The following is a 21,667-nucleotide window of genomic DNA, read 5'->3' on the forward strand; positions in this document are numbered from 1 at the left end:
CAGCTCCTTCCTTCTGTCTTCCCTGGTGGAATAGAGCATCCAGAGATGGTCTCACACACTTAAACAGAGGGAATGGCAGCACATCTGAGGGTGTGTGTGCTCACAGACCCTCCCAAGGTCTGTGCTGGTCCCTTTGCCTTCCCCTTGTCCCCACTCCCTGACTCCTGAGCAGCATCTCCCCCACTGCTGCCAGTCTGACAGGGATGGCCTTTGGAGCTGGGAGGGAGCAGCTGTAGCTGAACAGATCAGACACAAAACTGTACAACAAAGATCTCCCGAAATGAGCCACTAAAACGTCCCACAGACCTGCAGCCAGGCAATGAGCCAGATGATCAGCCAAATTATACCAGGCTTTTTGAAAATAGCACATTAATGCTATTTTTTTCATGTTAGAAGACAAATTTTATTGCAATTCAGCAAATGAGCTACACCTGTAAAACCTCTTTGTATATCCAATTCACATTTAATGTCCAATGGATTGAAATGTCACAGGAAAAATTAAAAAAAAGGAAAACAGTACCTGGTTTTGTCATTATAATGTAAACTTCAACACGGCCCTTAAAAACAACAAGCCAGTGATTTCCCCATGTAGTAAAATATATAGTTTATAAGGTACTGATGCTTTATCTTAGTTTAACAGCCAATCTCTAGGTATAAAATAAAGAGCTACAAAGATGTGAAGTACGTGTACAATTTCTTCAAGTATTTTCAAGTATCCTATAGTCTCTTCACTACAGACAAAAATCATTTGACAATATACAGAAAACGTTAAATCTGAATCGTTTCACTGCAGAAATCTTAACATAGTCATGAATTTAAAACACATAAAAAGTATGGGTCATCCAGCTAGTAAGTCCCATTTGAACAGTTTGAAAAATACTCTTTGTAATGGAAAAAGCTGTGGAATAGTCTCCAGGTCATGAATATGTTTTCAACCACAGAATATCAGGTGGTTAAAGTTTATGGCAGGTAAAGGCTTTTTTTTTCCTTTTGTATAAACTGACCATCATAGTATTTAATTACATTTAAACCAAACTCTGTTAATCCGCATTTTCTTTTTGTATAAAGTATCATTGTAGCCTTAACTTTGGTTAAGGCTAAATAATTGATAGGTGATAGCCTAATTTTTCCTCTCAAATCAGGTATGAGCCTGTAAACAGAACATTTAGCACTATGTATTTACTGCATGATGAACTACTTACTTTTTTATCACTGCATTTCTCTCTTTAGAATGAATGTGTGTTGTTCAAAAGATTATCTTTTCTCATTAACTGTTACCAAAAAATCCCCACTGAACAACAGAACAGCACAGCCACACTAACGGTACCTACCAAACCTGCCCCCTTTATTTTGGAAAAGTAACAAGAAAAAAAGTTAAAACTGCATTACTCTGAACAAAAGGAGAAGGATTTTACAAAGCTCTGGATGAAAAGGTGCTGACTACACTGTTTGCTCCCATAAAGTTCAGCAGAATGGCATGGCAGGAGCTGGATCCTAACCTTATCCGCTGGGACTGCTGCTAGAACAGCCATGAGAGAAGGGGGTGGGTTTGAGGTGGGATTGTGGCTGCTCCTACAGCCTGGGCTGTTCTTACACATGGAATCTCTTCCCAAAATCCTGGCACAGGCTGTATTTAATATCTTGCTCTTCCTTGGTTGCCTTTGGAGCTAACAAAACCAGCTTTAGTTCTGCATCTCAGAACCTTCCACTGCTCCATCAGTGGAGCAAATCCCTGCAGCCTTGGAAGTGCACAGCAGAAAGTGCTTTGGACCCCAACAGGATCAAGCACGGGCCCCCTGTGAGAGGAAGAGGAAGGTCTGTCTCAAACTAATTTTTGCTGTAAGAATAAAGTAACCAAAGAGGTGGAAGAGGATCTCTGTGTCTTCCCTTTGCACTGGACAGCCAGAACTCACTGATGGGCTGCACCATCCCCATGGGCCAGCCAAGGAGCTCACCCCTGGCAAACCACCAAATCCCAGCCACCTCAAACTGTCCTAATGAGGGCAAAACAATCCACACCAAAACAGCCATCGGGCCAATGGTATCGTGTCTCACACTAGGTAAACCTGTGTGAGGAAGGAAAAAAAAGAGATAAAAAACGAACCTTAGTTCAGAGTAATTACCCCATGCAGGTAAAATTATTCCACCCTTAATACTATGAGATATATGGTTTTAACAGGATCAACTCAAGTGTTAAGGTCAAACTATGGAACCTTCCTTTCTTACTTAATATTCCCTGTGAAATACACAGGCCTAGTAAAGTCATTGTCAAGACAGCTGAAACAAAAACAACAAAAGAAAACAAATTAACAAAAAAAAAAACCCAAAATAAAACAAAAAAATTGCTATTATTAATGCACAAACAATTCAGGGTAGGTGTAAAAAGACTATCCTAACATATTAAGTTGAATACATGAAATTCTTAGAATGCAGTAAAACTGTTTTTTTATTCTTGCCCTTCCAAAGCAAGAAGAAAAATTTTAAAAAACACCAACAAAACCAACCCTGCACACACAGAGAATACCCCTGTGAAATGCTCCTGTAAGCTGTGAAAGAATTTGCACCCACCCCACGTGAGGAGTGGCTCAGACACTGCGCTCACATTTTCCTAATGCTACTGTGAAATCAAAGAAGAATCTTGCTCTGATAAGTAGTGACAAAGGAACTTCTCAGTTTAATAATGAATGAAATAAATAGGACAAAATTAAAAATAGTCAAAAATTTAATACATGTGCTATACTCATAAATTATGGAAATAAAACTATCACAAGATGTGACTAAGCTGTAGGTAAAATAAAAGTGCTACAACATTGTATGAACCAAAAAACTTGGACTCTGCTTCTCCAAAGAGAGACAATACTGAGATAAGTTTATACAGTGGAGACCTCTTAAATACACAGCCCTGAACTTCCGTACAGTAATTTGTGATGCTGATAAATCAGCCTGTTCTTAAGTCACATATTCATTTCAAAGAGATTTTTATCAGAGGATTCAAATGAACAGAGATGCCTTTAGGCATTTGCCAAGTTCCAGATCTCCAATAAATTAAGCTTTCAAAAAGTTTGTGTTTCATAGCAGAAATGGCCTAAACTTTCTTTGCTAAAAACAAAAGCATCCCAAATGAAGCAGACTGTGACAACAGGATCCAAGACATATGCACTCAAAAGGAAAAGAAAAAACCTTAATACCACTGTCCTTTCAGAAACATTGAGAAATCCTTATACTTGTTAGTAAGGTATACTGTTATTACTTCAGATGGGGCATAAAGATTTTTATTTAGTCATCTGGCATCTGGGGAACTCATGTCCCTCTTTATTAGCAGTTAAGAGAATTACCAGCAGCAACCATATACCAAGCTTCAAAAGGCTGGTTTTAAGTGGAAATGTTCTTGTGTTATGAACAATTATTCCAGGTTTTTCATTTAAGTGGGCTACACTGTAAATTCTGAATTGCAACATAATATAGCCAGTTGTATCATAGAAGATTTTTTTTTTAAAGACAAACTTACAAAACACAATGATAGGTTAAATAAATAAAAAACATCAGTTAAAAACAGACTTAATTTCTTCTTCTGTGCAATTACGTACCAATATGAAAAATATTACTTTGATCTCTGGACATTTCAAGGTTCAGTCTCCTGGATTTCACTAGAAATAATACTGACAACAAAAATAAAGGAAAAAAATAATTGTTGACAAATCAGTGCTTTGGAGCTATTAAAAGCACAGATCAGATCTGTAGTTCCCTTGCAGCAGAACATGACCCAACACCTTAAAAATCAAACATTGGTAATAATGTTAATATATAAAATATTAGTTTAAAAACTATAGAATGACCTTCTCAGCCGAAATGGAGTGTATACACTGGGTTCTATGACATACAGCATATCTGAAGGCAAGTTCACAGAATGCTGAAAGGCTCACTGCACATTTTCTATGGCAAGGAAATACTGCAGCTTTAAAATAAGCTGCACAATACTCATCTCTATCTCTTTCACATGAAAGTGTGTAAAAAGCAAATCAGCAAATAAACTCTAAAATAGATTTATACCAAAATCCTCTTTTTTACATTGAGTTTACAGCTTCTATCCATTTGCCTGTACTATTTCTGGAGTTTCCTTCAAGAAAAGTCAAAGTTGCATTTCTGGGCCATGAACAAGTTCACGATACAATGTACTGGCAAGACAGAACTTTTGCATACTAACGAGATTCACTCCTTGTTGCTTTTTGTTGTGTTTGTAAAGACAGTTTTTCCTGTGGGACAGGAGGTCAGATGTCGATGCCTTTGACAAGAGATGCCTCCAGGGTGATGTTGAACTCCTGCAGGGTCTGCAGCACCCGAATCAAAGAATTCACCAGCGTGTGATCCTTAATCAGGGCTATGTCCTCATACATCTGGGCTGTAATAGGGCAGTCTGCAAGCAGGGCGATCCAGTGGTGCAGAAGGTGGTCTCTGACAAGGGGCCAGTGGGCAGTTTGGGAATAAAAATAAAGCCAAGTTAATTTCACATCTGCACAGACATAGTTTTTATTCTTTGCTTTTAAGCAGACCTACCGTGCTCTCCCCTTCTCTTTACGAGACAGGGAGTGGGGAGTAACTGCCCCATGTGCAACATCTTTTTCATTTCATTAAAATATCAGTAACAACAACAATTATAAAGAAGTTTTTTTGTACCTGGCTCCAAGACACACCAGCATCTGAAATTTGCCATCCTTCCCAATGTTCCTGGGGGTGTTGTTGATAGCGGTGATAAAGCGACAGAAATTCCTGGCCCTTGTCTGCCAGTTCTCCTCTGGGACCATCTCATTCTGCTCAAGGGTCTCATAGTATGTTTGTGCTTTTTCTTAAAAGAATGGTGGGAGATAATGAAGTTTCATCAGTGCATTTAGGAGAGAATTAAAATTGAAAGGCCTAGGATCAAAGCTCATCCATGAATTTTCTGAATCATTACTTTCAGGCACTATTTGTTTCTGTTTGACTCAGTCCTGTGTTCCCCCTGTATAAAACTGGGATTCCACTTCCTCCCCTCTGAACAATGCTAAAGAGGTTCACCTAACTACTGAATTTGAGTGCAGTAAAATGATCATATAAGGGGACAGCAATGTTAATGTAACTACTCAAAATATAGAAACATTATTAAAAACGTGAAATAATTCCTTTTTTAAAATGTGCATGTGAACTCACTGGATTTATTTAGCTTTGTCAAGGGATCTAGACCATTGTGTGAAAAATGGGCTTATAGCCCCTTTATTGCAATGTCCAGTACATACAACAGCACTAGATCCACCTACTGTGCTCTGAAAGACAACCTAACCTTTTACAAGTGTGATTTCTTGCTTTTACTGTGCCAAATTAACAAGGTTACCCCACGTCAATTCACCACCCTATTTATGTGCCTCTTCCCCAGTAAGAAGGTTTGTTTTACACTGTAACTGCCAGAAGGACAAAGCCCAGTTGCTGCATTAAGTACAGAGTCAGCTCTGGCAGGAGACAGAGGCTCTCTCTCACAGCAGTACGAGCAGTTTGGAGCTCTCATGGCCACTCAGCTGCTGAGATGCCTCCAAGAAGTCTGCTCTTCACACCAGCTGAGACACAACAGCAGTGATAAGGAGCACAGCTGGATGTTTTCCAAAGACACAAACAGGCTCTGGGATGCCATCCTCCCACTCACCTAAAAAGTCCCAAATGAAGACGTTCTTGAAGAGTCTTGGTGATTTAAATCCGTGCTGGAACACTTGCTCCAGAGCTGAAACAAGTCCACTTTCTCCACACAGCAGCAGGGTCAGGCTGCCTCTCTGCCAGCACACACAGAAAGCAAACACACTCATCATCTCACCTTGGGACTCTGGGACACAAGTGTCCCATTACATTTTTAAATAAACAAATGCCTAAAGTTTAAGTCTGCTGTCAAACAGTGACCCTGAACAGGATGGGTCAGTTCTCCAAGTCCTGAGCATTCAAAAATGGATTGACTTCTCTAAGAATGAGGCTAAGGATAGCATTGTCAGGGCCTCATCATCAGCATCATCAAACAAAGGCTCAAACAGGCCAAGATAATGAGCAGGTTTTACCTACAATAATCATCACTAAAGAAAATTAGGAGAATATTTTCCTCTTGTTTTAAGTAACAGATCACAGACCCAGTGTAGCATGCCTCTTACCAACAAAAACATTTGATGCTCAGTAAAAAACAAAGTCTTGCTTCAGCACATGATGGTAAATTCTATTCTGCAAAACCAGTGCATGACCATTTGAGATTATTATCAATGTGATCACTGACTAGAATTACACTGGATATGAATTTGTCATGCCAGAATGAATTTAGAAGTCAGGTGTTACAGGAATGTAAAAAAATCCTGACTGTCAAGAGCCATCCATCCAGACCCAGCACTGCTCTACACCTCTCTGGCTCACAAGGGCTGGACAGCTACTTAGGTTTGTTTCAGAAAATGCATCAGCTGATAACCTGTGTAATGCAAAAGAGTCTAGAAAAGCACTTCTGCCTCACTTTCTTGGGGGCTTTGGGTGTTTTACGGGTGCCCTTTGTTTCTCTCCCTTTTTTTAAAGCGGCCCATGGGTTTTTGTGTTTTAAGTAGCAAGGATAATGCAAAACAGACATTAAAAATCTACTTAGAACTCAATGCAGATGTAAAATATCAGTTAATTCAGAACAAACTAAACAGCAACAGTGTTCTTGAGAGTGTATGGATAGAATCTTTGGTAGGATTTGACTAGCACCACAATTTCCAATACCAGAATGTTAACATTCAATTTAACAGAATGCTCCAGTTAGCAGCACCACACAGGTATTTAAGGCTGTACTATCTCAGTATCTCACTTTTGCTGCACTTCAGGAATTCTCAAGCACATGGCTGTCCATTCAGTTTGGTTACTTCTGCTATATCTTCTCTCATGTTTACTAATCAGAGTTTTAGGACAGGAGTGCCATTACACAGACAACAACCTCTCACCTCCTTCTCTGGTTTGTGGAAATGCTTGACAATGCCATTAACAGCTTCACCAATAGCTTCTTGTATCTGACCAGTATTTAACTCTGCAAAACACAAAAATATATCCAGTTACAGCTTCAGAAATTGTACCTTGTGTGTGAGGGTTATGGCACAGCACAAAGCACAGCAGAGGAGCACCAATATAATTCATTCTGTTAAGGAAACAGTGCTGTGGGTAATGGAAACCCAGCTCTACTTTTATTTATTGTTGAGGAGGTAGGAATGGAGATGGTTTGGTTTTATATTGAAGTCAACACTGGTGTTTCAAAACACCAACAGTGGAAAGGGTTTTTACACATTATGTGAACGATCAGACCAGGACCCAAAGCTAAGAAAAGGAGCAGTGCTTTGTTCAGGACTGACAAATCTGGGCATCCTGGAAATACTTCCTGTGGTAGCTTCCCTGCAAACCCAAGTATGGTTGGGAACAAAGTAACCACCTGATTTACCAGGAATAAGACAACCACAGCACACTGACCTCAAGAGCAAACAAAGAGAAGTCCGTGAATAGAAACCATTAGCAAGATTCTTCATCCATGAAGGACAGACAGAGAAAAGGCAGCAAATTTCTACCTTCCTCCATAGCATCCATTCCACAGGTGAAAGACAATACAAAAAGCACCCCTGGACCAGGAGCACAGACATATCTGCCACCCTTTCAGATTTCAAAAGTTAAATAGACAGAACAGGATGCCCAGGATTGTAATTTGGAAGTTAGCTGGAGTTCAAGCAGGACACTGGGCTGAGTTTCACAGGTTCTCTCCAAACTCCAGTTGTGTTTGCAAGCCCTCAGGTGATGATGCAGAACAGGACAAGACAGGACAAGCCCCAGGACTCACTTGGCTTATTGTTTGGTGAGATAGTGACAAATCTCCTGATCATGCTTGGAGACTGCTGCAGGGGAGGGGTCCGGCACTGCCGCTCATCAGCCTCCGTGTGGGACGTCAGCAGCTCTCCCACCAGGATCCTCTCCAAGCTGCCATCATCCATTCCCTTCCCAAGCCACCTTCCACAGGGAAACCTAACAACACCAGGGAGATAAATGCATCAATCCAGATTCAATTCCATGCCAAAGACTTTCAGCTGCAGTTGCCTAAAGCCCAAATCCTGCTAGCATAGTTATTAGAAAGACTTCATTCATCCAGCACCAAGTAATAAAAGTCTTGGCTTTGGCTTTTGCCAGCACAGGCACAAAAGTGAAACAGCTTTTCAGTTCCAAGTTTGTGCTGAGTGTTGCAGTAGATGATCCATCCACAAAGCAGATTTTGCCCGAGTCCCACATGTAGCATGATTTGAGGAAAAACAGGTAAAAGGGGAAATCCTACTACATCCCATAAATAAAGGGTGAAGAAATGCACTGAATATGCTACATAGCAAGCCAGCTGTAGAAGAACCCCACAGCCCAAACATATGCTTAAATGCCAGAACACCAGTACTTCTACTGAATTGGGGTATTAAATCAGACACTAGAAAGCACACACGCTCATTTGCTCATTATCACTTTTTCTGAACCAATGTTGATGGCAGTTTAATCAGCTTAATTGGAAAACTGAACAGCATCCAAAAATAGAATCTCTCCTCTTCATTTAATTACAAATGAACTGGCATGGAGAGCTGAATGGACTTACCCACCAATTTGACATCAACATGAGCCTGACAGTTTCCCTAAACAAATGACAGGGCATCAAACTATTCTGTATCTAACACAAATAAATTTAATTCTCACTCTAAGTTTCATTCCTTTACTTTTCCCATGTAAACACAGGTTTCTAACACTCATAAGGCCTTGTGTTCCAGCTTGTGTCCAAAGGTGTCTCTGTAACACCTGGAGTACCAGACCTAATATAAAATATCACCTATATTTGGTAAGCAGCAAGCTCTGACTTGCTGCTTCTTCCTTGGGCTCAAGGCAGATTATTTCTAAGCTGCACAACAGTCAACTCATCCTCTCCACCAACAGTCTGATATGAGACATGAACATCTGCAAACTGCAATCCCTGTTTGAATTCAGAAGAACCAGGATTTGTTTAATGCCAGAAGCCAAACAATCTTTCTGTGCCTTCAGGTCGAGGCAGCTGTAGACACAGAGTCCCAGGAGATCAGACCTTTCTAATCAAACAAGCCCTGCTGTGCCAGCTCCCTGCAGGAATTCTACTTACCCCACATGAAATGTCAGGATGATACTTACTTGTAAGTATGCCCTGTTATTTCATTTCTGACCATAACATATTCCACAAGCCACTTGGCATACAGCCCTGAATTATCATGTCCTATTTGCACTGTGGTCAGTTTTCCCAGGTTCTGGCACTGTAAATAAAACAAAGAGTTTGTCAGAGGAAACTGAAAAAGAAAGCAGCATGTTGGGGGAATAAACTATGAGGGAACGTGCTCAGACAGAAACTCAGCAATGTGGTTCCTGTTTCTGACTGCATGGTTGGTTCTGGGCTTTTTAGTGGTAGGCTGCTTCACTTGGTTTTGTTTGCTTGTTGTGTTAAATACTGTTTTGATCTGCACAGAGCACATCAGCTGAACTAGATTTTTCAATTCAATTTCACCCAATAAACACAACACACATGCAGAAATCAGAGCAGAATCACTTCTTTGTTTTCCAACAGAAGAGGATATGACACCTCCCACAGTTGTAACATAAAGACAGTCTTGTCTATCCCTTGCACTAAGGATTGTCAGTCATTTTGCTCTGCATGTTATTAAATACAGGTTAACGTGCTATGCACAGGCACAAACTATCTGTGACAAACCACAAAGATATTCCACATTCATTCCACAGGTGAAGGACAATACAGAAAAAAACACTGGACCAGGAGCGCAGACACATCTGCCACCCTTTCCGATTTCAAGGTGGTACAGCAAGGGGAGAATTTAAAACTGAACAAACAGAACACTCAAATCTGGTTTTGTATCAAGTAACACAAACCTCAAAAGTCATTTCCAGTATGTTCCTGGGAATCTGCAGGACTCCTGTTTCACCCAGCTCTCCCGAAATACAGATCCAAGGATTGGCTGTGAACATTGAGCCACCGAGTTTCTTGCTGGGAACAATCAAGATATGGTATGGTATCACTGCAAACACAAAAGAAAGAACACTTCAAAAATGAAGAATAATTACATAACCTCTTTAGTCAAGAGAGAAGCAAAAGCTAAGTCATAAAACAGCACTGCAGCACCATGAAATTAAAAGAACATCAGAGATCCCAGTTAATCATGCTGACACTTGCACACCAAGCACTGGCTGACAATGGGGAAGTGTACACATACACAGCAGCCACTAAGAAACAGAGCTGACAGCAGAACAGTGTCAAGTGAAGAAAGAAATTTGGATGGAATAATGCCTTCTTATGAGTGTAATCCCTTATTATTTACCAACCTCACAACATGGCACAAAGACTTACTTACCCTCAGCTCAGTGACAAGGAAGAAAAGACATGATATTCCTGTACCCAGGAGTGCACTGTACAACTCCTCCAGGTCCCACTCAGGTACTAACTGCAGCCTTTCTTCACAGGCATGGATGGCAGCAGCATTCGCTGCCATGGCTGAACAAATCCAGTGAAAATACAGCATAATGCTGCACATTTCTCTCTGCCATGTCACTCTTAGTTATGCTAACTTTAGGACTTACCTATTTCTCAAAAGAACAAGCAATTTTTTCCCCTTCTAAATAGCACCACACATATGCTCAAATGCTTTCTGGTCCCCTGGTTTACCTGTGAGTAATTCCATGCAGTATCACCTGAGCTGCAGTCCCCCCCCCTCTGACTCTCGAGGCATATCTTCTTCCACCACCCAGCATCTCCTGCCCAGCCCTCTGTTAACCAACCTTTTATAATAAAATCCTATTCTCTGAATGGTCACTGTGCTTCTTGGCTTTCTACCCTTCTTTCATAGTGCATAAGTAGATTACAGTCAGGGTTTTTCAGATGAGGCATTTAATGCATTTCTCCCTCAGCATCTCCTCAGCTGTCAGTGCCCTCGAGAAAGCATTTGGTGGTTGGATTTTCTTAAAAGCCAATGCTCACAGCATTTAAGAATGAATTAAAATGTTTCCCTTTTTATTTTCTGTGCTGATAGTCCTAAAGTAAGTGACAATTTAACTGCATCCAACAGACCAGATTTTCACATTATCCAGAACTTGCCTGCAGACCAAAAGCTGTTTTGCTTGGATGTCTGTTTGCTTTGTCTTTCATACACACAAGTGTGAATCACAACACACCACCAAGGGTAGCCCTTTCACATATCCCACCCCCAATTTCATAAGCCTTGCTAAAGTCTTTCCTTATTTTGCCTTCCCAGTGATGTCCTGTGGCAGCAGGCACACAGATCTTTGAGAACTCTGTAATTCAGTTAAGTGTTATAGGTATCAACAATAGCCTAAAAGTTTCTCCAGGGTATCTTTTTACAACTAGAAGAAAAAAAAAATGCTGAGGAGTTCTGATGCAACCCTCAACAGTCATTTCATTGTTACCCCAAACCCAGAGACAGGCATGCAGCAAAGTAGCCTGAGCACAAGACAGGGAGGGCTTGTTTTCTTTTAATTCCCAGCATGCATTAATATTCTTGATAGTGAACATCCATACTGTACTTATTTAGTATCATGCAAACAAGCCCACCACAAAAATTTCAGCTGAGAACTCACCCCCAACTAAAATTATTAGAGCTATGTCTTTTACTAAGTTAGAAACAGAAGTGACAGAGACAGAAACTCCTGCCCACCAGAGAAGATCATGGAAACAGCAATACAGCACACACAGATGGATTCCAGGGGAAAAAAACAGAATAATTACATTAGGGCATGTTGCTCAGAGCTATTTAGAATTTTGGACAAAGACTCAACCAAATCTAGAAATCAGAGTTGCAGGGAAAGCAAATACTTACAGATTGTTGTGAAAACGTTGGTGAAGCAGAAGTAATCCACAGCATTGAATGACAGGAGATGATACAGGAATTGCTCCTTCTCATCATCGCAGCGGAGGAACGCATAACGCTTGTAGAGCTTCCTGACAAAGCAAAACACAGAATCTGTCACAGCAACAAGATGCTTCCAGTGAAATGTTTTCTACTGTGCACACTTATTAGGTACACTATGAATAATGGGCAAGCAATTACAAATGAGGAGTGATACTGGGAGAGCCAAAAGTTTTCAGTGTGCCAAGATACACTGAGTCTCTGCAAGGCTGACATCCCCAAAGTGAATCAGTCCAGTTCTCATTATCTTCCACCCCTCAAATGTAACATTTGGTTTAAGGGTCTTCTCCCATCCAGAAACACCCCAAGATGGAAAAAGGAATTTTGCACTTTCTTGAAAAATATTCTGACTTCTTTAAACCATGTAAAATGATAGAATTGAAGTGAAGAGAGTTTTCTTAAATTACTTCTGAGCAGAGGGTGCCATGGGAGAGCTGTCCAGCACATGATGCATGACAGAGGACTGTTCTCAAAGGACATCAGCCAAAAACTGGGGCTATCTGCTTGTGCTGGGCTATAGGTGATCACCCAGGGCCTACAACAACCTGCACATTGATCCAGGGAATAGTTCAGTGTTGATATACCCAGCTCCTAACATAACCAAAATGATAGGCGTGCAAAGGTGGCAACCAAGAAATAATACAAGTGTTGGGCATAATCATAAAAGAAGAGCATGCCAAAATATATCAAAATCCAACTGATGCTGCAGGAATTTCTAAACCCTCAAGAATGCAAGAATTAGGTACTAGAAATGCTGACCCAGCTGTGGACAGGTTGTTCCTGCCAGGAGGGCATCCTGACAACTCCCCTCAACTTCAGGTATCAATTTACAAAAAAGTCAGCAAGTCACAAGATAGAAACTTGCAAAACAAATCAATGATAGCTAACAAAGAGGCATGTTCTCACTCACATAACAAACCTGACACTAGAGACTGACAGGAAATGTTCAACGAAAATAAAGAGACAGAGCCTTAAATTAACCTGACCTGCCTGTAGCCACAAGACTGGCAAAGCCACAGAAGTCTCACAAAAGGTGGCCATGTCTGTGTTTCATTTGCACAATCTGAATCACATGTTTGACAGCCTGTCAGGGTATGTGCTGTCCTGTCTCTTCAAAGGATAAGGTTTCTCTGTTTCCCTGGCCACACAAAGATCTCAGGACATGTGATTTCTCCCTGTTCCCTTTGCAGACTAGAAAAAACCAAACATGTAATATTTTCCTTATATTTGTTAGCAAATGTCAGGTAAAGAGAATGGGATAATTAAAATACCTAACAGCTGCTTCAAAAGGAACAACACAATCTTGTTAACTGTAAAATGGCAGAAGTTGCACCATTGCTTTTAGTACCTCACTGAACTCAGCACTGTTTCCTCTAAGAACAAGTGGGGCACATTTTCAAACCACGTTGCCTTCAACAGCTCTCTAAGTAGGATATCTAAACATGCAGCACAAAGCACACAAGATTACAGAAAATTGATGTCATCCTGTACAAGTTGCTCCTTTGTTTGTCATTTTCATTTTAAACATACTTTTGCTGCAGTCTCCCTCTGTTCCAGAGAATCAGATTCTGCCTGATAGATGAAGAGAACACTGGCCAGTGTTAAAAGAGGTTTTTTCCTCCTCTTTGTGGGGGTACATGGAGTGTGGTGGTGTGTGGAAAGTCCTCTCACAGCACGTCCTCTGCACAGGACAAGCACTGCTAAATTTAACCTGATCCAAACTGTTGACTTCACTGGAGAGGCTTAATCTTAATTTGGCCATACAGGCAGATTTATTAACTGTCCTCTCTCCATCCTTCAGTTTTTCCTTATTCCCTGAAGGCCACAGCTTCATCAGAAAGTCCAACATAATAAGTTTGACTTATTTAATAAGTCCAAGACAAGGCAAATCTCAAATAATTAGCTGTTGGGGTTCAGGGGGATTGGGGAAGAAATTCCTTGGAAGATGGTAAGTGGAAGGAGAGGAAAGGAAGAGCAGACAGCACAGGTTAAGCTGTCTCCAGAAAGACGTCTTCAATTAAAGTTAATGACAATAACTATGGCTTTAATTTCCACACAATAAACACTGTATGTGATTATTACGAAAGCAACGCACCTTATGTTGCTGAGCAGGCTATAAATGTAAAAACACCTGTCAAGAACCCCAGCATTGAATCCTAATTCCCAAATAACTCACACACATGGAAGGCCAGTTTGTTCCATGCCCTCTGCACGTTGCTAAGCAGATGCAAAAACAGGCACACCTGTATTTTTGAAACCAAACAATTACATAGATTTTAACTTCTTTTAAAGCTCTGCCCAAGATAACCCATCTTACTTTGTGAGTTCATGATCTGAAAGCAACTGTTTCAGATGCCTGGAGAGCAACTTCTTCTCCATAGAGAGGCGAACCCAGGCTCTGGCCTTGCCAACATCTGTTTTGATCTCACTTATGTTCTGAATATGCCTGGAATTAAACAGAAAGACGTGCTTGGTATTGTCAAAGCATGACAGTTCTTTTGAACCAAGCTCAGCTGAAGTTTTCCAAAGAACACAAAATATGAGGTAAATTATAGGAAAAAGAAACTTAATCACCTTAATATTCAGCACACTAAAAAAATCCCTGCAATCTAGCTCAAAGAGAATAAGAGCCTGAAAAGGAAATACCTGCAATGCAGTGCCCTATTTACAAAATTCTAAACCAGGCCCATTGTCTCACATGATTTAGGACTCATTCTGGACCTTATCACTGCAATATTTATGGCTGAATGCTTTGGAAAATTAAACATTGTCTTTGCATGCTCTGTAGAAGCTTTTCTTGCACACAAGGCACAAATGGTATATTTTAATAAGGCAGGCAAATCCTCAATTCACTCTTCCCTACTGAAAAAAATGGATGCTGTAAGGAAAAAGAAGGAAAAGACAATTCCTATCAAGGTTGTTTCAGAAGTTCTGCATAATGCTTTATCAGTGTACTGAAAAGAAGGCATTGGGCAGAAGTTGCAGTTTTATTCACACTACAGTCCCAAATGTTAGATAAACCCATTCTTTAAATTGCATTCTTCTCTGAGAAGCAAAAGTGGTCTCAGAACTACACAAACAACTCAGCAATGACTGGGAAAACATAAACACTACACCCACACCTCTGTGGAAATAAACCAATACACAAAATGTTAAAAATATGAAAACTCTGACATGGTATTTCCATAAGTTAATAGCTCAGACAATATAAAAGCTCCTCAGTAGGAAAACTGTTTCTGTAAAGGTCAATGAAAACACTGAACTATCTACTTTAAAACAGCTCAACAGGTCCCTTCCCCACAGCCCCTCCAGCTGCATGAAACACGGGATGGTGCACAGCAGACACAGAAACAAGTGTGCACATCTCAGGGGGTTTCTGGGTTGTTTAACAGCTCAAACTCACCTCATATCCTGGATGAGAGAGATTCTGAGAGGTGACATGGCTGGACTTGTATCAGACTTTCGTCTTTCTGAATCAAGAAGTATTCCTAGATTCAGAAGAAAACAATTTCTTGTTAGCAGAAATCCATCTAAAGATTCTAAAATCAATATAAAAAAGAAGGTGAATGAACACCAATTTGCACTCTTGTACTATTGGTGACTCTGTGAATGTACTGTGGCGTATTTTCACTCCAAATGACATGAAAATTTAATAATGCTACACAGATGGTTCTACAGATCAGCACACACTGAGCACCAACACATTACTGAGTGTAGGTTCAGCTGAAATTGCTATGACATCAAATGGCTTAAGACATATAGTAATCAAGTACTATTTTCTAAAGACTGCCCTGTTTTCTGGCTGTGCAGTAACCCTGAGTGGGACTACTGACACCACAGAACAGTGTTAACTATGTTGTACTCAGTACACCACACATCCTGTGCTTCCTGAGCTATTACTCTGCACACTCCTGTAGCACCACCACTTTTAAAATATCACATTTTGGGGTTTTCAAGCAATATTATTACTATTGTCTTTCAAATTAAACTCCAGAAGGAAGTTTTATGTCGAACACAGTCTCTGCCCTCAATCCCAAGTAAGAAAGCAAGGAACTGATTGTGTCTTATTCTGATACACAAAACCACTATGAACTAAGGGACATTCAGGAGACCTTAAAATTTCCAAATCTATGGTTTTGCTTGATTACAGCATCTTGTGCATGTTACTAATACTCAAATCTTTGCTTACAGCAGCTTTAAATAAAAAATAAAAGGCACCCACTGCCTCCCCCAAACCTACTGCTCTCTCCAAATTTATATCCTATGCCCTCACCTGACACAAGAAGTAATGTTTAAAAATTACATTAATAATCCTAAAAACATATTATCAGTGGATCTTATGCACAAAATTGCTTCTATTGCAACACTTGATGCAATAAAAATTAAAATATGCTTCTCCAGTTGAAGTTTTTAAACAGTAAGCCTCCTGTTCAATTGTTTTTCAAGCCATAATGTAAAACTTCAGGGTGTACAGCACAATTTTCTGTGCTTGCACTTGTTTTCCACCCTGACCCATAAGATAATTTGCTCTGCAGTCATGCAGGGCCTGTGTGTCTCATGGAGGATGATTTACCAGAGCAACCCATTTCACAGGCTATCTCTGAAGCATCAGCTATTTCTGGGTTTCTGACTACCATGGCAGTCAGACCCAGACCCAAACAAGTGGGCACAATACAAACCAGTTTATTTTTCATAAAACACACTGAGACAACATACCAGGCCCATATTAAACCTGTAGTAACCATAACACTTGATTCAGTTATATTGAGTGAAGGGTATTTCCAAGGGAAAAAAACTGCTTGGTGTAAATGCAGGCAGCTCTTACTCACAGCTTTTAATCATCTTCTTCCAGCAGATGCCAATCTTACCTGAGGTACTGAAGCTGCCTGATGTGGTTCTTCTTTGCCTGTTCTCTAGGTAATGTAACAGATGAGACCACAAAGCAGACTTTCCCTAAAATGAAAAAATATTCAAGAAATCACTACCAGCTGAATTTTTAAAAAAAGAAATTTAAAACATGATCGAAAGTAGCAGCCATGACAAAAAAACTTGCATTAAAGATGTTTCTCCCTATAAACTCAATGATAAAAACAAAAAAACAAAGACAAAAGTGGGAGGAGCTTGGGAGCTGTAAAGAGGTTGAGAAGGAAAAGCAAGAGTCAGACTACTGGGATCTAACGATTCTGGTAACAGGAAAAAGTCAACGGAACTTCTTCCCTCTTAGTTCATTAACATGACAATAGAACATTCAAAGGCCTGTAAAACGCTGTGGAGTTTTAAATCTGAGGCTGTGACCTGTCCTGTGGGTCTCTCCCTGCCTCTCCAGAGTAAATGACAAGGGACACAGAGCCAGCCTGAGACACCCAAGCCAAGTCCTGCTTCCCTCAGGGTCATTCAGGGCTAAGGATAAATGCTGCTCATTTTTACAACCTCAAAAGATTCTCCTCAATTTCATCAGGCAAAGGATAATCACAAACACAGTAAGATACCCCAAAATATAAGCAGGACAGTGAAAGCTTATCAGTAAAAATACCCCAGTTCTACACACTGTAAAACCAACTTAAAAGTCAGAATTTGGGATGTAATATTTAGGCCAAGATAAATCCATCATATGATGTTAAAAGGTGCACCTTGCTCATTATGTTGCTTTCTTAAACCCCTGGTGGCTTAAAGCAGGGAGTGAGAAAATCTTTCACTGGGAAACTATAAAGATTCTTGGATTCATCATAAAATATTTCACATAATAAACCAAAAGCTTGCAAACCTGCAGAAAGGCAGCAGTCAGCAATCAGAGGCTCTCCAGCACATCAATTGGAATTACTGGCAGATAATTAGTATTACTTATCTTCCTAAAGTACTGTATTAACCTGAAATCCCAGTAAAGATCTAGCAATTCTGCATTCCAGAAAAGCTGTCATATTATGAGGCCGCATTTTTATTTACAGCTTTGTACAGAAAGAAGCCATGACTGCAAAGCAATAGTTGTCAATTCCACACTATCAATTTCATCTAAAATTATCTAAGTGCCTTCCCAGAAGTGCAGTAATGATAGTTCATTTTTAATTTTTTCTTTTTTTAACTATATTTAAAAATCTCTAACCATTTCCATCTTACATCAGCTCCCTGCAGCTGACATAATGAACTATTGACCACGAGGGATTATTCCAAAGTGGCACGCCTCCAGAAGAATAAATCCTAGACTGTCTGTAACATCTGTGATGACAGAAATCTATTAAAAATATGCATTCAGTGGTGAGGATTAAAAAAAGCCACTGTGTCTTGTGTGTACCTGACAGATCCAACATGGAAAGCCAAAAATGCAAGTCTTATTGTAAACAAAGAAGAGCATGAAAATATCACCCAGCAAAGAGTTACATCCAGAACTGTGTTTTCTCCCAATAAACACACACATGCATACACAGTCTAGTGTTCAGCAACCAGCTGCCATGGCAAGGAGAACTGCAACAGATCACAGAAAGCAGCAACAAAGGTCCTGCAGCAAACTGATGCCAACAACCATGATGGATGTGAGGACTCATGCAGTGTCTGCCCGCTCCTCCAGCACCATGGACCTCTCCTTTAACTTCACCAAATAGCAATGATGAGGCAAGCTGGATCTATAAGGGGAAGGAAGACAGCCTAAGGAAAGTAGTGGGATAGAGAATGGGCAAGGGAATAACCAAGGCCTTCTGAAAGTCCAGACTGCTTCAGCCATTAGATCCTGCATCACAACTGCCCTGCATCACTCGGGACAACGGAAGGCATGGATTCCCTTTGCATGTGGAAAAATCAGTAGGTAGCTAATGTAGGACTACTGGGTTCATCAGCAGGGAAGAGGTAGAAGCAGGGATGGGTGGAAGGAAAGCCATCCTCATTACTATGGTCAGTTCAGAAAGAAGAGTCTTCCTTGGCTCATTATCGAAAAATGAAATCAAATCGATGTACGAAACAGCAGGCTTTTGCATATTTCATAAAGGCCAGAGCACACAGAGAACTGGTGGTGCTCTTTTACTTTTGATTGTTTTAAACTGTGGATCATACTGTGAGATACACTGCACTTCCTCCATCAGGCCTCTATTCTATTCCACCACTCTATCTATTCCAGCATTCAGCACTGCTTGCCAACATCTGCAATCAATCCAAAGCATTAACCTTATGAAGGGTTGGCCGTCTGCTGCTCTGAAAGGCCCAAACCTGGGTTGAAGCAGAGTAAACTGATGCTCTGTCTTCTAAGACGAAAGCAGTACAGCTTCTATCCTAAGTGATATACAAGAGGGAAGGGAGAGAATCACAAGATAAATCTTCACATAGAAAACTGTTGTATAGTTTGAAGGAGAGCAGAGTTAAACACTGGTGTTTGGCTGCTGGGAACAGAGATACTGGATTACAGCTGGCTGGATTATGAACATATTCTTTAAAAAAAAAAAAGAAGTTGTAATCTTCTCCACCCTTGCTACTCCTTTGTACAAGGGAGGAGTAAAGTTGGTAAGGGCCCTCCAAACTCCATCTTGTCCCACAAGTGACTCCAAACAGAAGAGCAAAACAATTATTAATTTCACACAAAACCCCAACACTTCTAGCTAGTGATCTTGTAACCATAATTTAAGTACCCAGGAAGAACCAAAATAGCAAGACTGTTACTTTGAAGTACTAAATTATCCTTCAGGAAAGCAATTCCCCCATCCCACTGACAGCACCTTTAGGATAGGCTGCCTTGTAGTCTATGCCAACTTCATTAATAAAATTATTAAGAACACAGCAATAGTTGGGGTTTTATTAGCATCCTATTAAAGAAAACTACCAAAACCCACCACACCAAATGAAGACCCCAGGTAAAATGGAGAATCTTCCAAGAAGTCATCTGTGGAACACATCTACAGGTGCCCTTGCACATATCCCACAACATGGAGACACACAGGGGGTAGGAACTGACATAAAAAAGACTGCAGGACACACAAGTATTTTAACACATCTACATACACACTAAAGGTGTCCTCTGGAAGCAGAGAGAGGAACAGCATAACACAGCTTCAGGAAAGTGTGCTCTGCAATGCACAGCAATATTTATTCCTCACCTGTTTGACTTGCAGACCATGGCTCCATATTCTTTCCAAGAGGTCACACAGACTGGCAATCAGGGTGTTCTCTTCCACTCCTGTGATATTTACTTCACCATGACCAAGCTCCACAGCTTCTCGACCCATTTTCTCAACCAACATCCTCTTAGTCTCCAAAAGACAAGGCAAAAGAAAGGTAAATCTCTTCCAGATATTTCCGAGATCACTTACACTTTTTAAATGAGCAATAAGGAAGCACATGCTAACAAAGTTTTGGCAGAATAACTGGCTGTATATATATATATATTTCTGGCATTAGTGCAGATCTGCCCTTCATTAATCCCTGGCTTTCAAGCCAGGACAGCAGCAGTGCTCATCTTCTGTTTTTGTAAAAAAGGGTTTGCAAATGAGCACATTATCCTCCACAGAGTGACCCCAACAAAGGGAACAGCAGGTCACACATTAACAGGCTGGATGCTCAGCAGCAAGGCCACAACACACAGATCTTGGGTACTTCGGTGACTACTGGATGCACTCCCCAAGAGCAGGACACTTTGTCCCCCTCCTCTCAGGGCAGGTGAATGCACCCAAGTGTTTCTAAGCAGCACAGGTATGTCATTCCTGGGAGATGCTGCTGAGACAGAAGGGCATTTGGATTAAAACAAACCCATTCTGGAATGCACCTCTTGAGCTTCCCCCATAAGCCCCATTCTCCTAAACTGTGCACAATTTCATACTGCCCACCAAAGCCTTCACCAGCTCCTGAAGTACAGTCTTCCAGCCACAATATATTCATCATACAGCCAACTGGAGGGGAAAAATGGTAAGAGAAGCAGTTCCACTCATCTCTTACAAATTTTTTCATCTTTGTTCTTATTCTTGACTCACTTTCAATTGAGGAATATTCCCTTAAGCACCTCTGCATAGTCTTGCTGGAGATTAAGAAGTGCAAGTTAGTCCCTGGCTGCTTCTCCCCCTCACTCCCTCTGGCAATTTCTCACTGTCACAGAGCCAAGTCCACCTTCAAAAACTTTCACCATCTATTGTGGCTCTATTAAGAGATGGGGATTATTTGGACAGTTCCATAAAGTGAAATCAGAAGTAGATGAACATATTAAATAGAGTTTTATGAAAAGTTCTATATAATTACTGTAATACCCCCACTGACTTTAGGCAAGAATGTGTCTATTTCATATTTATTCTCTTTGCTGTATTTTTATAAACATTAACATTTGCTTCAGATTAGTATGTTGTCAAATATGTACTGGTGAAGCATGTCTACAAATTAATGCCACATTTCTTTGTTAAGTGCTTAAAAACATGCACCTCAAATGCAGTTGTGAGAAAAGCTGTTCTATTTTCCCTACAGCCTCTCTTTTGGACTATTCCCTCCTGTTGAAATTGTACTGTCTCATTAGTTATAACTGAAATGTGCTATAATAGACTTGGGCAGCAGGATGGTAAAGACCCTTCAGAATATTCAATCTCTATCATAAATCTGCTCGATAAAGTCTCTGCTCCTTGCAGAATTTCTGAATACATTATCTCTTCATTAATTTCTCACCACCATGCAAAAATCCTTATAGGGATAAAGCAGAAACAAATGGCAGAAAAGTG

At 40.4% G+C, this 21,667-nt stretch overlaps 1 protein-coding gene across 1 annotated transcript in view; it reads right to left on the bottom strand.

Moving 5' to 3' along the window:
* Nucleotides 1–378: 378 nt before the first annotated feature.
* Nucleotides 379–21,667, bottom strand: part of DENND5A (DENN domain containing 5A) — a 46,082-nt gene continuing 24,793 nt past the window's right edge. Inside the window, exons 11-22 of the mRNA XM_031061530.1 lie at nucleotides 20,069–20,221; nucleotides 16,862–16,946; nucleotides 15,397–15,481; nucleotides 14,311–14,439; nucleotides 11,904–12,025; nucleotides 9,946–10,091; nucleotides 9,199–9,317; nucleotides 7,850–8,031; nucleotides 6,972–7,054; nucleotides 5,672–5,795; nucleotides 4,675–4,843; nucleotides 379–4,452 (exon numbers count right to left, since the gene is read on the bottom strand). Of these exons, the coding sequence (XP_030917390.1) occupies nucleotides 4,269–4,452; nucleotides 4,675–4,843; nucleotides 5,672–5,795; nucleotides 6,972–7,054; nucleotides 7,850–8,031; nucleotides 9,199–9,317; nucleotides 9,946–10,091; nucleotides 11,904–12,025; nucleotides 14,311–14,439; nucleotides 15,397–15,481; nucleotides 16,862–16,946; nucleotides 20,069–20,221 (1,581 nt within the window). The 3' untranslated portion in view covers nucleotides 379–4,268. The remainder of the gene's footprint in view (nucleotides 4,453–4,674; nucleotides 4,844–5,671; nucleotides 5,796–6,971; nucleotides 7,055–7,849; nucleotides 8,032–9,198; nucleotides 9,318–9,945; nucleotides 10,092–11,903; nucleotides 12,026–14,310; nucleotides 14,440–15,396; nucleotides 15,482–16,861; nucleotides 16,947–20,068; nucleotides 20,222–21,667) is intronic.

Source organism: Geospiza fortis, unplaced genomic scaffold (assembly GCF_000277835.1).
Source record: "Geospiza fortis unplaced genomic scaffold, GeoFor_1.0 scaffold450, whole genome shotgun sequence".
NCBI lineage: Eukaryota > Metazoa > Chordata > Aves > Passeriformes > Thraupidae > Geospiza > Geospiza fortis.